This window comes from Microtus oregoni, unplaced genomic scaffold (genome assembly GCF_018167655.1).
Source record: "Microtus oregoni isolate MIOR12 unplaced genomic scaffold, Mior012 000009F_ref0000495, whole genome shotgun sequence".
In the NCBI taxonomy this organism is placed as follows: Eukaryota; Metazoa; Chordata; class Mammalia; order Rodentia; family Cricetidae; genus Microtus; species Microtus oregoni.
In genome coordinates, this window is record NW_024543068.1 from 10,783,355 (window position 1) to 10,798,551 (window position 15,197).

The 15,197-nt window shown below is 47.5% G+C and overlaps 1 protein-coding gene across 1 annotated transcript in view; it reads right to left on the reverse strand.

Moving 5' to 3' along the window:
• The window catches only part of Lrrc74a (leucine rich repeat containing 74A), a 33,243-nt gene extending 26,023 nt beyond the window's left edge, over nt 1-7,220 (reverse strand). The window contains exons 1-3 of the mRNA XM_041658642.1: nt 7,178-7,220; nt 5,107-5,235; nt 1,053-1,225 (exon numbers count right to left, since the gene is read on the reverse strand). Of these exons, the coding sequence (XP_041514576.1) occupies nt 1,053-1,225; nt 5,107-5,235; nt 7,178-7,220 (345 nt within the window). The remainder of the gene's footprint in view (nt 1-1,052; nt 1,226-5,106; nt 5,236-7,177) is intronic.
• Between the last annotated feature and the right edge of the window lie 7,977 nt (nt 7,221-15,197).

Below are 15,197 nucleotides of genomic sequence, written 5' to 3' on the forward strand. Positions count from 1 at the left end.
GGAACTCACTATGAGGCCAAATTGAGTTTTAACTCCTAGTCCTGATCCTACTGCCTCAGCCACCAAAGTGCTTGGATTACTGATATGTGCCAACATATCTGGTGTGATGATGTCATATCCAGTATTATTACTAATTTAAAAAGTCTGTGTGTATTTGTGTGAATGGACATGTGTGCACAGCATGAGGAAGTTAGAGGTTGATATCAAGATGTTCTCTACTGCTTCCACTTTTTTTTTTTTTTTTTTTTTTTTTTTTTTTTTTTTTTTTGGTTTTTCGAGAAGGGTTTCTCTGTGGTTTTGGAGCCTGTCCTGGAACTAGCTCTTGTAGACCAGGCTGGTCTCGAACTCACAGAGATCCGCCTGCCTCTGCCTCTCAAGTGCTGGGATTAAAGGCATGCGCCACCACCACCCAGCTCCACTTTTTTTTTTTAATGAGACAATGGACACAGCCTCACTATATATTCCTGACTGGGTTGAAACTTAGTTTATAGACCAGGGTGGCCTTGAACTCACAGAGATCCACGGGCTTCTGCCTCCCAAGTGTAGCCAGTTTTATATGTAATCAATTACATAAATCTGTGATGCAATGAAGGTCAAGTCCTTGTTTGGTCATGGTAAGCCAAGAGGTAATGTCTTTCATGTGGAAAAATGTGATTTACTTGGAAATATAATTTCTAAAAATGATAATGTGAAAGGCAGACATTGAATGGAGTGGCTCAGGAGTGGCTTCACATATGGCCAAGGTCGGCTTTGGAATGGAGACCTGGGCCTACATTTTATAATTGTAGTAACTCTTGGGCCTGGACCTAGCCCATTCAGACTGATGTCTTGCTTCCCAACCAGTGTCTTGTTTCCCAACTAGGAAAGGCCACAGTCTTCAAAGCACAACCTCTTCCATGAACTAACAGGAAAAATAATGACCAATGACTGAGAAAGGAGCAGGGTAAGTTGCTCTTTAGACACCAAAGAGGGTGTCCTCTGAATGTCAAACCAGTCGCTCTGATAATCCTCTTCCATCAGGTTTGATATGCTCCTTTGTCCAGCATGCTCACCACCAGAGTTATAGCAATGGCCTTGGTACCCTTGGGGCCCAGCCCATGATGGTTGAGGTTCATGCAGGACTCCTCCATGTTCCGGATGAAGTAGGAGGCAGGCACTACGCCCACCAGTCTGCAGGCCTCCAGGTACAGTTCCTTCTGTCCGATGGTGAAGAATTTCTCTGTGTCTGTAGAGAAAGGCAGAATGAGATAAGCTTTCTCTTCCAGGCTGCCTTAGCTCCCCGACCTCCCCAGGGGAGGTGCTCTTCTGCCTGGACTTTCCTGGGATCTGTCTTTGTGGGTATGTGCTCTAGAACCCAACTCCTCCAGCTGTGGGTGCTGCTGGGCATACAGGAGAGTGTAACCAAATGTGTGTGTGTGGGGGGGGGCACATTCGAAAGAAACTGGCCACAGTAAAAGGTTTCTCAAGGTGTGATGACCACAGGTTAGCTTAGAATCACACATGTGATGAATCCAACGTGTTTCTGGCTGTGCTTGCTCGTGTGGCATCTTGGATCTTTCGCACAGGCTCCATTCTGAACACAACATGTACTCTCAGCACTGACACGCTCTGGCACAGCAGAACACCACAGCTGCCAAAGTACCTGGGCTGCAACTCCTGGTTCTTGCATATTAGGAGCTGCAGTGATTTTTACTGAACATTCAAAGACTCCCCCTCTTGTAAAACCGTGTTTTATCCAGGTAGTGGTGATGCATGCCTTTAATCCCAGCACTGGGGTGACAGGGGCAGGCAGGTCTCTGAGTTCTGGAGCTATAGAGCGAGTTCCAGAACAGCCAGGGAATGAAGAAACCCTGTCTTGAAAGACCAAAAATCGAAACCAAACCAAACCAAAACCAAAACAAACAAGCAAACAACTCACGTGGTTTAACTATGAAAACCAGAGACTTTTAATATTTCTCAACCTCAGCATGTATATATCAAATCAGTACATTTTTGGATTGGATTGGATTATAATACAATTGTGTTGTAGTCCAATACAAAAATATTTGAATTGTTTAATTTAATTTTGAGATAGGGTCTTTTTATGCACTGCTCCGTCTGTCCTGAAATTCACTATATAGAGCAGACTGGCTTTGAACGCCCAGAGATCCACCTGACTCGGCCTCATAGGTATTGTGGTTAAAGGGTGTGATGACATACCTGGATGCAATGTTTGATTTTTAAAATTCCTGTTTGAGTTGTTGACTTTTGATGGTTGAAGGCATCTTGAATTCAATCTTAGTTTCACCAGCACTGTTTTTTTATTACTGCTATTATTTGATTTTTTGCATATAGATGTGTAGCCTGCATGTGTGTCTGTCTACCATGTGTGTGCTGTTGTCCAGAAGAGCATGTTAGATCCCCTTGTATCAGAGTTAGAGATGGTTGTGAGCCACCATGCGGGTGCTAGGAACTGAACCCAGGACCTCCGGAAGAGCAGCCAGTTCTCTTCACCACTGAGCCATCTCTCCAGCCCAGTTAGTCTTCTTAAAACATAAGCTGTGGTTGGTGGTGCTGATTGACAGTTGAGTGAAGCCATCAGGTCACGGCTGTGTGAATCCTCGGCTTGATTCCCCAGCACCACAAAAAACTGTGAGCCGTGAATCAAGCTTTGCCAGAGATTTGGAAAAGCGCCTGCTTAAACAAAAAGCCAGTCTTTTTTTTTTTTATTTTTTTAAAGACATACTTGTATCCCATCAGATTAGTTAAGAAATTAGGATTTCCCAGGTGTCTCATGCAGGGAGCGGGAAAAGGTTAAAGTCTGGTGCTAGCTGGGGTAGGAGCTTGTCTCCTGGAAAGAGAGTTCACACAGATCTGACAGGCAGTGAGATCACCCTGAAGGGCAGCGGAGCAGAGACATTGATGGTGACCTGGACCACACTGGCCTTGGACTGCCCAGCTATGCACACCTCTTGCCCTCTATTTAAATCCAAACCTTATGCCAGGATCCTGAAGATGGACTTGGCAGGGGTAGGCCGTTGGGTTTCTTTATTTCTTCCTCTTCATAATGAGGGTTCTTGGAGTAAGTCTCCTTTTTTTGCTTTTCACTTAGCTGCGTCTTTAACTGACCTATTGCGAGTGGGTGGCTGGACCCAGTTAAGGCTGTCAGGGCTGGGGCAATCAACACAGGGCCCTGACACAAACAACCCTGGTAACAGCTTCGAGACAACAAATTAGCCCCAATCAGCCAAAACCAAGCAAGCTAGTAACTTTGTGGGCTTTCCTATCCTGGTGGACTTTCCCAGTGTTGCTCTTTGCCACATCCTCCAGCTAAGTAAAATGAGGTGCTGGAGGCAGAATTAACAACTGGGCTGTGGTGGTGCACGCCTTTAATCCCAGCACTTGGGAGGCAGAGGCAGAAGGATCTCTGTGAGTGCAAGGCCAGCGTGGTCTACAGAGTGAGTTCCAGGACAGCCAAGGCTACACAGAGAAACTCTGTCTCAAAAAAAAAAAAAAAAAAAAAGCAGAATTAACAATAGCCTTAAAGAACCACAGGATGGCCGGGCGATGGTGGCGCACGCCTTTAATTCCAGCACTCGGGAGGCAGAGGCAGGCGGATCTCTGTGAGTTCGAGACCAGCCTGGTCTACAGAGCTAGTTCCAGGACAGACTCCACAGACACAGAGAAACCCTGTCTCGAAAAAAACCAAAAAAAAAAAAAAAAAAAAAAAGAACCACAGGATGACTGGAAGCAGTGGGGAGGGGTCTGAGTAGAAGAGGGAATTTGATTCTGACTGGTAGGATGGTCTTATAAGCTGACCCTAGGGGTAAAGGTCACTTTGCCATCCCCTATTGATGGGAGAATCACTGAGTGCCACCCATGTTCAAGAACACACGAGCGGGTGGGGATAATGACGCATAGATGTAATCTCAGCACTTGGGGGTGGGGGTCAAGAGGTCAAAGTCATCCTTGGCAATGTAGTGAATTCAAGGTCTGTCTGGACTCCACGAAACCTTGCCTCAAAAAAACAAAAGCCACTAGAGAGGAAGGGTGTCTCAGGCTGGACCAAGCTAGGAAGCTGAAGGCTGCTCCCGTTCAGTGGGACCAGCATCATTCTCCCCTTGCTTCACAGATGCTCACAGATAATCTTTCTTGGTACCCCTCTCCTTGGGGATAAAGGGAAGAAAGGGATGCTGGCGCTGCTGTTTGCGAGAACAGTCTCTGTTTCAGCTCCATCAGCTGGGGTAACCAGGCATGCTTGATTTGTTGTGACAAAGCTTGGGACTCTGAAGCAGGAGAAACGAGAGCTCTCAGGTGACTGGAAAGTCACGTGGTTAGGGTAGCAGAGACGGTCTAGGGTACTGCATGGAACACTGACTAACAAAGACAGGTCAAACGTGGCATCAGCTTGTGGAACCCTGGCCAGCTCTTATTAGCTTTGGGTGACTCTCACAATCTTGAAGCCACGGTTTCCTTTTTAGAAAAGATGTAATAAAGTCCACCTTCTTGGACTCTGAAAAAATTACGTAAGAGTCACATGAGGTGGGGTGAGGTAGAGTAAGGTAGGGATAGAGAGGTAGCTCAGAGGTTAAAAGCACATACTGCTCTTCCAGAAGACCTGAATTCAGTTGCCAGAACCCATGTCAAAAGACCTGCAACAGCCGGGCGGTGATGGCGCCCGCCTTTAATCCCAGCACTCGGGAGACAGAGGCAGGCTGATCTCTGTGAGTTCGAGGCCAGCCTGGTCTACAAGAGCTAGTGCCAGGACAGGCTCCAAAGCTACAGAAAAACCCTGTCTCGAAAAAACCAAAAAAAAAAAAAAAAGGTAACTTCAACTCCAGGATGTTATCTGATGCCTCCGGCCTCTGTGAAAGCAATTGCACTTGTACACACACACACACAGCCACATGGGAGAGATTTAAAGATCAGAAACTTCTGCGTGCTGCTTTAGATTGTAACAACAACCTGCTCAGAAGGTCCTGTGTGGTCCCCAGCCAACCAGGAGGAGCAGGTAGTCTAGAATGGAGCATAGCCTTCCAGTAGGACAGAGAGGAACATTCTGGTGGAACCAGATCTCTCCAGTTTCTGGTTGGCCACCCACCTTTCATCCATCAAATGTTACCTCACCTTCAATTTCCAAGTCGGTTTCTGAGTCCTCCCTGGTGGGTTTCTCCTTCTCAACAGTGGGAGGGGCTTCGGCTTCGCAGTACAGGATGTCATCGCTGTTCTGCAGTGATGGCGTGGTTTCTGTCTCATCTGAAAGAAAAATCCCATCCCATTCCGGGAAGTAAACCTGCGGCCCATTGGGTGACACCTACCACCGACTCCCCTTAGTCTCTGCCTCCCTCCTCTGCCTTCCAGGTCCTGCCTACAGCCTTTATCCCATAGCTCACATAGCAGCCCTAAAGAGGAAACCCCCTTCTATAAGATCTGCGTATGGAGCCAGACGGTGGTGGCGCATGCCTTTAATCTCAGCATTCGGGAGGAGGAGACAGGAGGATCTCTGTGAGTTTAAGGCCAGCCTGGTCTACAGAATGAGTTCCAGGAAGGTTCCAAAGCTACAGAGAAACCCTGACTCAAAAAATAAAAACAAAACAAAGCGAAACAAAGACGTTCATATGGCTGAATTGATGGAGTCCCGTGTCCCCTGTCAATGGGCAGTTCCAGTCCCCTTCGCCAATCTGCCTGCTTTTGGTGGGGTCCCTGCTCACACTCCTCCCTCGTGATTTGCATGGAAGGATTTTGGGGTCTGCTGTTGAGTCAGTTACTCGTTATGGTAAAAGGATGTGTCCCAAAGCCTGGGCTACTTCATGGTCACACACTGTGCCGCTGGGAGGTAGGTGAAGGGCAGGACAGGTGGGGACTGGGATCGGAGGCAAAGGAAAAAGGCGGGGTCGGCTTCAGGGAGCAGAGGAGACAGATTTCCAGGAAGCTGGTCTCGCTTCCCTTCCTTCATGTCCAGCACTGTTTCTGGGCCTTTGAAGGAGAGGCTTGACGATGTCTCCGGAGCGGAAGTTCATTGCTACGAGCTAAGCACATTGTCTTCACTGGACGAGGCTCTGCTGAGAGCAGCCATGCCTTCTTCGCACTGGTCCCTGCACTTGCAGGACGTGGCCTGTTCACTGGGCTGCTGAGTGCTGGACTCCTGAAAGCCACACCCAGGACTCAGAGATGAATCCTCTGGCCTCCACAGGCCTCAGGGGTTCAAGAAATCACACGTGTGCTTCCTGAAGACCTGGCATACAGGGTCAGCCTGCTCTCTCTCTCCCTTACCTGTTGGTTTTATTTATTTTTATTCTTTGAGAATTCCGTACATGGCTACCCATCCATCTACTCTGAGTGGGTTGAGCATTGCGTGCCCCTCCCCCCCCCCATTCACAATTCAGATTCTAGGATGGCGGACTTCTTAATGATCCCAAGTAGGTGTGTGTCTTCGTTTTTTTTTTTTTCCCCCAACAGAGCCAAGTCCCAATATTTATCCTCAAGCCTCTGTGCCAAGTTTCCACGCGACGTGTAATTTGAGTAGCAGTGACCCGGTGGTTAGAGAACACTCAGCAGCCGAGCTGCCCAGATTGCTGCCCTGTGCTCTGAGAGAAGAGGCACGTTTCTGAGTCTTGGCTTCTTTATAATTCAGACAATGAAAGAAAGGAAGGGAAGAAGGAAGGAAGGGAAGAAAAGGAAAAAAAAGGAAGGGAGAAAGAAACGTGTGCTGGGAGGAGTGCATAAATGTGCGCTTGCAGTTTGCTTGTGGGGGCCAGAAGAGGGCGCTGAGTACCCTGGAGTTGACTTGCAGGTTATTGAGTTCCTGGGAATGGAACTAAAGTTCTCTAGAAAGGCAAAAAGCTCCAAGTACTAATCCATCTCTCCAGCCCCTCAAACAAGTTTTAGAACTCCACTCAACCAGGGGGGTGCAAGCAAATTAACAACCATTGTCAATTCATGTGGTGTGAACATTCCCAATATGGCTGGCTCCAACTATCAGTGTGATATCAACCAGTCCACAATGAAAACTGACATTGGCCGGAGCTCTTAAGAGCCAAGTCCAGCACCACAACTCACTGTATTCAAGTGGTTTCTAAACCCTGCTGCTAACGTAACACACCATCTCCATTGCAGAGACTCAGGGAGAAGGAGGGCTTTGGGGGAGTCTACCTGATCACTGGTAGAGGTGGGGAGAGAGATGGGGGGGCCTTTTCACCTTTGATCTCAGACTCAAGAGGCTCATCATCAAAATAGTCCATGCTGCCAGGACTCTCTTGAGGGCTGGTGACAGCTTCTTGTCCCCTGGTGGCTGCTTCCCTAAGGTCCACACCTGTCCATTCAGCTTGGTCTCAAACTCTGTGCACTGCCCTCTCCAGAGCGAATCCCAAGGGAACCTGTAGCTAGTTTTTCATCCCAGCAAGCTTGGAGGAGAGCCGGCTTTGGTGGGAATCTGGCCTGCATGGATTTGCCTCCGACTCTGTCTGGGGGAGGTAGCTAGGCCTGGGGCTCATTGGGGACAAGGGTAGAGCTCTATTCCCCCAGCTCCCAGGCCAAAAGGATGGCCACCTACGTAGGACTTTGTGATGTAAGAGCTACTTTCCTTTTAACTTCAACATTCCATGATCTCATGTGGTCATTGTGATCCCTGAGGGTGGACCCGGCAACAGCAGGCCTCACGCCCCTTGGGTGGCTCTGGTGGTCATCTTTTCTCATATGTTCGCTGGGTCCAAGCCCAGACTTGGCTGTGAGAGCTTGGGTACTGTGGGGGGACCTCTTAGTGACAGCCTATTTCCCTCTGAGTCAGCACCAAACCCAAGGCTCTTAGTCAGGTGACCGTGAAGCGCCGCCACCATGTTTTTCTCTCAAGGTGGCTGCGCTTCAGGTACAAAGTATTTCAGTGATGGGTGAAGTCCGTTTTCTTCTGCTCCGTTCTTCTTTTTGGCTTGCACCCTTGGGAGAGCATCCTCACCCTTGGAGAGGCAGGACGAAAGCAAAATACCACAAGCTTATGTTCTATCACTACGGCTTGCTGCGGCCACAGCACTGTTCAAGCCGGACCACCAGGCTGTTTAGCTGGAGGCCAGCATTCCCACGCTCAGCCGGGATTCCCACGCTCAGCTGTGTTCCCATGTGGAGCTGAAGTTCGCTTGCCTCGTGGTGTCAAGAGAACCTGAGGGCTTGTCAGCTGCTCTTTGGTAAAGGCTTCAGAACATCCACTGTCAGGTCAGTGGCTGGAAGACCTGGGGGAAGGCGGGTGAAAGTCCCCTTGGTCATTGACGAGGTGAAGATCTAGAAATCTGGCTTGGGAAAACAATAGTCACGGGTATGTATGTGTAGCCAAGAGGACTTCTCGTCGGTTCTCTTCTTCCATCTTGCTTGTGAGGCCGGGTTTCTTGTTTCTGTGTTGTAAACTATGTTGTGTCCCAGGATGGCTGGTCCGTGAGAGGCCAATTCCCCCGTCTCCTCAACTCACCACAGGAATGCTGGGATTCCAGATGTTCACCACCACATCTGCATCTTTCCCTAGGTTCTGGGGATTGAACTCAGGCTGCCAGGCTTCTGAGCTGATCTTTGTGCCTGAGGCAGAGAGTCATTGGCGCCTGCTCAGTTGTCTCAGCATGGCCCCTAAAAGGACTCTGCCCACCTAAGTGTTCCCGTCATTTCCCTTCATTGTTGAAATTGTGCCCTTTTGGTTTTGTGTCATAACCAACCAGGCCAGGTGGCACTTGCCTATGATCCCAATACCCAGGAAGCAGAGCTGGGAGGATCACAAGTTCAAGGCCAGCTTGGACCACAGTTTCAAACAAAACCAAACCTCAGAGTGCCGCATTGTGCCGTCAATTAAACCACGGTGTTTAAGTGGGATCTTTCACTGAATCTGAAGCTTTGATGGTTGGTTTTGTTTGGGGCTAGATTGACTGGCAAGCTTGCTCCCAAGACCAGCCTCCCAACATTGGGGTTATAGGCATGCGTGGCCATGTTTGGTTTTCATGTAGGTGCCAGGGGTTAGAGTTCAGGTGTTCTTGCTTTTCCAGTAAGTGCTTGTGATGGATATTCTTGGTTGTCAACTTTACAACATCTGGAATAGCCAATGCAGGTACTGAAAACACAGTCACCGGGTATACCTGTGAGAGATGTGTAGGGAATTCCAGATGCAGGCAAGTTGACAACCAAGAATATCAGGCATCCCAGTACTCTTAATCACAGAGACATCCCCCAATTTCCTTCTTCATTACCAGGATTCCTGTTCACCAGTAAGGTTTAAAGCAGAGGGAGTCTGCTGTGGCCTACATGCTGGCATTTCTACAGCTCGATGAACACCGCGCTCTGCTCCACGGACTTTAAATGTTTTAATGTGTTCCAGCTGCTCAGCGCCTCTGTTATTCCCATTTTGCAGATGGGGAGACTGACAGAAGGAAGGATTAAGTAACTGGTCCAAAGTCCCAAAGCTAGTAGCTGGCGCAGTAGGGATGTAAGTGGACTCTGTCTGGCTTCAGAGCCTATGCTGCCTCTGCAATGACTCCTGTGTCAGAGTCACACAGGTTCCTTCTCTCTGGGCAACCGGAGCTCTTGGCCGAGAAAGACTTGTGCTCGAGTGATGTAGGTCAGGATTTGTGAGCTACGTAGTCCACGGGCTAAATTTGGGCCATGGCTTGTTTTTATAAGTTTGTTGACACACAGTTAGTTCAGCCCGCTTTTAGGTGTGGCCTACGATTGCTTTCAGAATGCTAGAAATCCCAAACTACTTTTCATCTGGGTCTTTAGGAATGAATATTTGATGGCAATTAGATAAGAAGATCCAGGAAGGAAGGCCCAGTTTCTTAGAGGGAAGAGACTAGAGACGAAGGGTTTAGAGCTGTGGCTCTCAACCTCCCTAATCCTGTGACCCTTTGATACAGTTCCTCATGTTGTGGTGACCCCCAACCGTAAAATTATCTTTGTTGCTACTTTAGAACTATAATTTTTCTGTTGTTATGAATAATAATGTAAATATTTGATATGCAGGATATCTGATAATCAACCACTAAAGGGTGTCGACCCACAGGTTGAGAACCACTGGATTAAATGAAGGAAGTTAGCAGAAGTTGCATTAGGAGGAAATATAACCTAAGAAAGGAATAAAAGTTGTTGTCTTAGTTATAATAATGTCTGATTTTATGCCAAAAATTTATTTTGACACAGGGTCTTGCTATGTAACCCAGGTTGGCTTTGAACTCATGGTGTTTGCCCTGCTTCAGCCTCCTAAGTACTGGGATTATAATCGCAGGCAATCATGTCTGCATGGGATTTATTGCTGCTGTTGATGCTGCGTGTGTGTGTGACCAAAGGTCAATGCTCCATTGCTTTCCATCTTTTTTTTTAAAAAAAAATGTGTATGTGTATATGTGTGTGTGTCAGTGTGTGGGTTTGTACATGTGCATGCAGTGCCTTTGAAGGGCACCAGAGGGCACCAGATCTTCTGGAGCTGGATTTACAGAAAGCCATGAGGCTCCTGATGTGGGTGCTGGGAACCAAGTCCTTTGTAAGAGCAGTGTATGCTCTTAACCACCGAACCAGCTCTCCAGCCCCATTTCCACCATTTATTTATTTTGGATACAGGGTCTCCCACTGAACTTGGAGCTCTCTGGGTTTGAACCCCAGCAATGCATAAAGCTGGATGTGGTAGCTTCTTCCAGTAATCTCAGCTCTTAGGAGGTGGAGGAAGGGGGATCCTGAAGTTGAAGGTCATCTTAGGTTACACAGTGAGTTCAAGGCCAGCCTTGGATGCGTGAGACCCTGTCACAAAGATAAACGAATGAATGAAAGAGTAACTGAATCTCTGCTCCACAAAACCCTCCACTGGTGTGAGAGCTGTCATATAGGAATGGTGTTTGAAGCTATTAAAGTGGCAGAAATTTCTCGAAGGAGAGACGGTAGGGGAGGAGAAAAGAGGCTGAAAGCGAAGTCTAGGGCACAGTATCCGTGAAAGAAGGGTGCTCAGAGGGACACAGTGAAAGCAGGAGGATAGAATGGCCACAGGGAAGGAAAACGAACGTCACAGAAACCAAGACGGGAAAGCATGTGCAATTACATCACAGCCAGGAAGCAATGAGACCTGGGATGTATCCTTTCTACGCTCTCCAATGTCCTCAACAGGGAGCCGGAGGGAACATTAGGGAAGAAGGCTCAGTGGAGTGATGGAAGATACATGTCAGAGAAATGCGTGCCAACAAGAGGTAAAGAAGTACAGACCGCAGAGTTGGCTCTGAAGGAGAGATGGGAAAGCAGAGGGAGAGTCAGAGGGAGACCTAAGTGTCACAATATAGGACCCACTGAACGACTGAACGTGTCTAAGAACTGATGTGGGACTCAGTGGGAAAAGGAGTGGGGGCGCCATCTCCGGGAGGAGGGACACAGGGTCCTGAGCTTGGTGGAAGGGCCAGCCCCACTGTGTTGGGTGGCAAGGGGGAGAGGTGGCTCGGGGTCTTGTCTCACACTCTGTTGTGATAGCATGGAGCAGTTTATTCTTGGTGGTTCCACTTCTCGAAAGCTGATGGGGAGCCTGTCTCCTAAGAGCCAAGGAACTGGGCAAGGTAGAAAAGCAGAGGGCAGACATGGGAAGCTGAACTTGAGACATGGCTAATGGAGACCCGGTGTCATGACTCAGTAGCTGAGAGAATGAACGAATGCACTAACGTTAGTCTCGATCAGTTTGGGGACATCTAGTCATTAATTCAGAGATGCTGGAGGAAACACTAGGCTCAGAGAAGCAAGGTGCTTTGTCTCTTTTCTTTTCTTTTTTCTTTTTTTCTCAAGACACAGTTTCTCTGTGCAGTCCTGGCTGTCCTGGAACCTGCTCACAGATCAGGCTGGCCTCAAACTCAGAGAGGCTGAGCTCAGTCGTTAGATCTGTACAGATTCAATATGGAAGCCACTAACTCATTGTAGCTCTTCAGCCCTTGGAATGTTGCTACTTCAGATCGAGATGTGATGTCTAGCTAACGCACATATTAGATTTCAAAGTACAAAAATAAATATTAACCCCCTTATTTAAAAATATAAACTGTAGGCTAATTTTTTAATCTAAAGGATTGAATTAGACTATTTTTATCTAAAGGGTTGAATTAAAGACTATTAAAACTAATTTCACTTGCTTTATTTACTTAGGGTTTTTATTTCCTTTGTGTGATGCTTTGGTTAATACAGGATCTTTTTGTTTGTTTGCTTGTTTGTTTTTGGTTATTTGAGACTGGGTTTCTCTGTGTAGTATTGGCTGTCTTGGAACTCACTCTGTTAATGAGGCTGGCCTCAAACTGAGAGAGCTGCCTGCCTCTACCTCTCAAGTGCTGGGATGAAAGGTGTGGGCCACCACCACATGCTAGGCAAACATTTTATTACCAAGTCACACCCTTAAGTCTCTGGTGTACATTTTTCCTTTTATTTTATTTCATGTATATGGATGCCTCCGCTGAATCTATGTCTGTGTACCATTTGTATGTCTGGTGCCTGCAGAGGTCCGAAGAAGGATGTTACAGATGGTTGTGAGCCATCTTGTAGGTGCTGGGAATCGAACCCTTATCCTCTGGAAGAGCAGCCAATGTTCTTAACTGCTGAGTCGCCTCTCTAGTTCTCTATAGTATAAGTTTAAAAATCACTATTATTATTATGTTTATGGATGTTTTATTTCCATGTATGTGTGTGCATTTATATGCGTGCCTTGTGTCCACAGAGGTTGGAAGAAGGCATTGGATCCCCTGGAACTGGAGTTATAGACAGTTGTGAGCTGCCATGTAACTGGCATATTCTCTGGATAAGCGAGCACTGCTCTTAACTACTGCCCTATCTCTTTGGCTCCCTAAGATAAAAATTTAAACTACACATGTGGTTCACATTTTTTTTTCTTTTGGTGGGTCGGGCAGCACCTTGGTCAGTAACTTCTACATTCTGAAGGTAATTGGCAGAAGTATGACAGAAAGGTTATAGGCAGCCAACTTCCACATGTACCAACAGTGATTATTGCAAACCTTTCTCTTCCACTGAGGGGCAGGTAGATACACCTTGAAGCCGTGCTGACGGAGAAGGCATGCGCTGCTCTCATTGCCATTGTTCCCACAGCTGAGATGAATGGCAGGGCTCATCCCTCAGATTATTTCTCTCGAGGTGAAGCTGGACACAGTGAACATGATGCTTGGAATTTTCCTTTGGCTGAGGAACCGTGGTTCACAGGGGTCATTGTGTGGGACTATCAGTCACTTCCCTTCTTGGAAGCTTGCATGGCGCCTTCTGGTTCCATGAAAGCTAGTTCTCAGAAAAGAGGAGTTCAGGGCAGAGCCAGCTCAGGTCCTCCGGGTCCTGTGTCTGAAGTACATGTGTCATCAGCAATAGGGACTTGCCTTCCACATCTTGGAGGGGGAACCCAAGGACAACAGCAGTAGCCTATAACATTTTGGGAGTCTCTTGAACAACCCTGACCAACAACACAAAAGATATGCTTATGTCTGTCTGGTGTTGGGGTTTTTTTTGGGGGGGGGTCTATGGCTCTCTGAGGGAGCATTATCAGCTCAGATGGGAAATTTGTATTTAAATCATATATGGAATCTATAGTTACTGACTCCTTTGGCAATCCAGTGTTGCAGTCTGGAGAGAAGCAACTGTATTTTAGCCAGGGATTATGGGAGAAGACCCAACATTCACAGCTGTAGATGACTTTTTTCCGAGTTTTAAAAAAAAACCCGATAGACGCTTAGCATTCACAAAACCCCAGGTTTGATTCCCACCATTGCATACTGGGAGTTGGGGTGCAAATCTGTAATCCCAACACTCGGGAGAAGGAGGCAGGAGGAGCCGAAGGTCAAAGTCATCCTTCAATACATGGAACAAATTCAAAGTCATTCTGGAATGAGACCCTATTTGAAGAGAAAATGAAGAAGAAAAAGAAAAAAAGAAAGCAAACATCGAGAACCAATTCTGGCTCAGCATGGTGAGGGAACTGAGGCTCCAAGAGGATGGGTAACCCCAGAGGCTTCATGGGGAAGAAACAGCAGAACAAGGCTTCTGAGCTCCAGGGATCAAAATCTCCGATCACCCTTCACCTTCTAAATAAAGTAACCAACTATAAGTCAGGAAACAAAGAGGGAAGCCTAGCTTTACTGGCTCCGGGAAAAGCTTCTGCTTTCAGTGTGGCATCAATTAGTTGGCCATACTGTGTCCACAGTTGTGTCCCGGAGGCCCAGGTGAGGCTAGTTCTTTCAGCAGAAGCTTTGTTCATTTGTTTAATTAATTAGCTTTATTGTGTACACAGTGTTCTGCCTGCATGTATCCCTGCAGGCCAGAAGAGGGCACCAGATTTCATTACAGATGGTTATGAGCACCATGGGGTTGCTGGGCTTTGAATCCAGGTTCTCTGGAAGAGCAGCCAGTGCTCTTAACCTCCGAGCCATCTCTCCAGTCCCCAAGGCTTCCTCTCTCAAAGCAATTTGATGAGTGTCTGAGGGCCTCGCCTCAGACCTGCGAGGCAGAACTCTGGAAAGAGGGCCTAAGACTGTCTGTACTTTAAAGCCATTTTCCAAGTAGATGGAAGAACCATTGTTTTGTGAAAAGCATAGCTCTTGATTTTCGGTCTGATTTGAAATTTGGGCTTGCAGATAGATTTCGGGAGAAACTGGAGAGTTTACTTAAGGAGTGGGCTTGGGGGTTCCTTAGGTAGCACTAATGGTTGCATGCTGACTGATGAATGGCTGGAGCGCGTCTCAGGTAAAGGGGTGAGTGCTGCCACCACTGCTGTTGTCGTACGCAAATGCTGAGGGGGGAACCTCAGAAAGGCCACATCACTGACTCTCCCCTTCTTCCTTTCAGCCCTTCAGTGTTATGATGTATCCAGTTGGTCCAGGATCTGGTGATTCCCCAGAGGGCTTCCCCGAACAGCCAAAGCTCCAGCCACAAATTGGAAATGGCACAGCTCAGACACTGGGTACTGGAACTGGGTGTACAATGCGGTCCTTCCTTCCTTAGGTCACGGCTGAGGCAGAAGACCGTGTAACAGACAGGGAAAGAGCAGTTCAAAGAGGTCTTTGGTTAGCACAGACTTGATGGAAGAACTGGCCTTCGTTTAAGTGACACACACTTTATTCAGTCATCAGTCCCTTCTACGTGACTGGCTGTCTTATTTATTTTGAGACAAGGTCTTTGTAGCCCTGGCTAACTTGGAACTCAGAGATCTACCTGCCTCTGTCTCCAGAGTGGCCTGCCATGCTGCG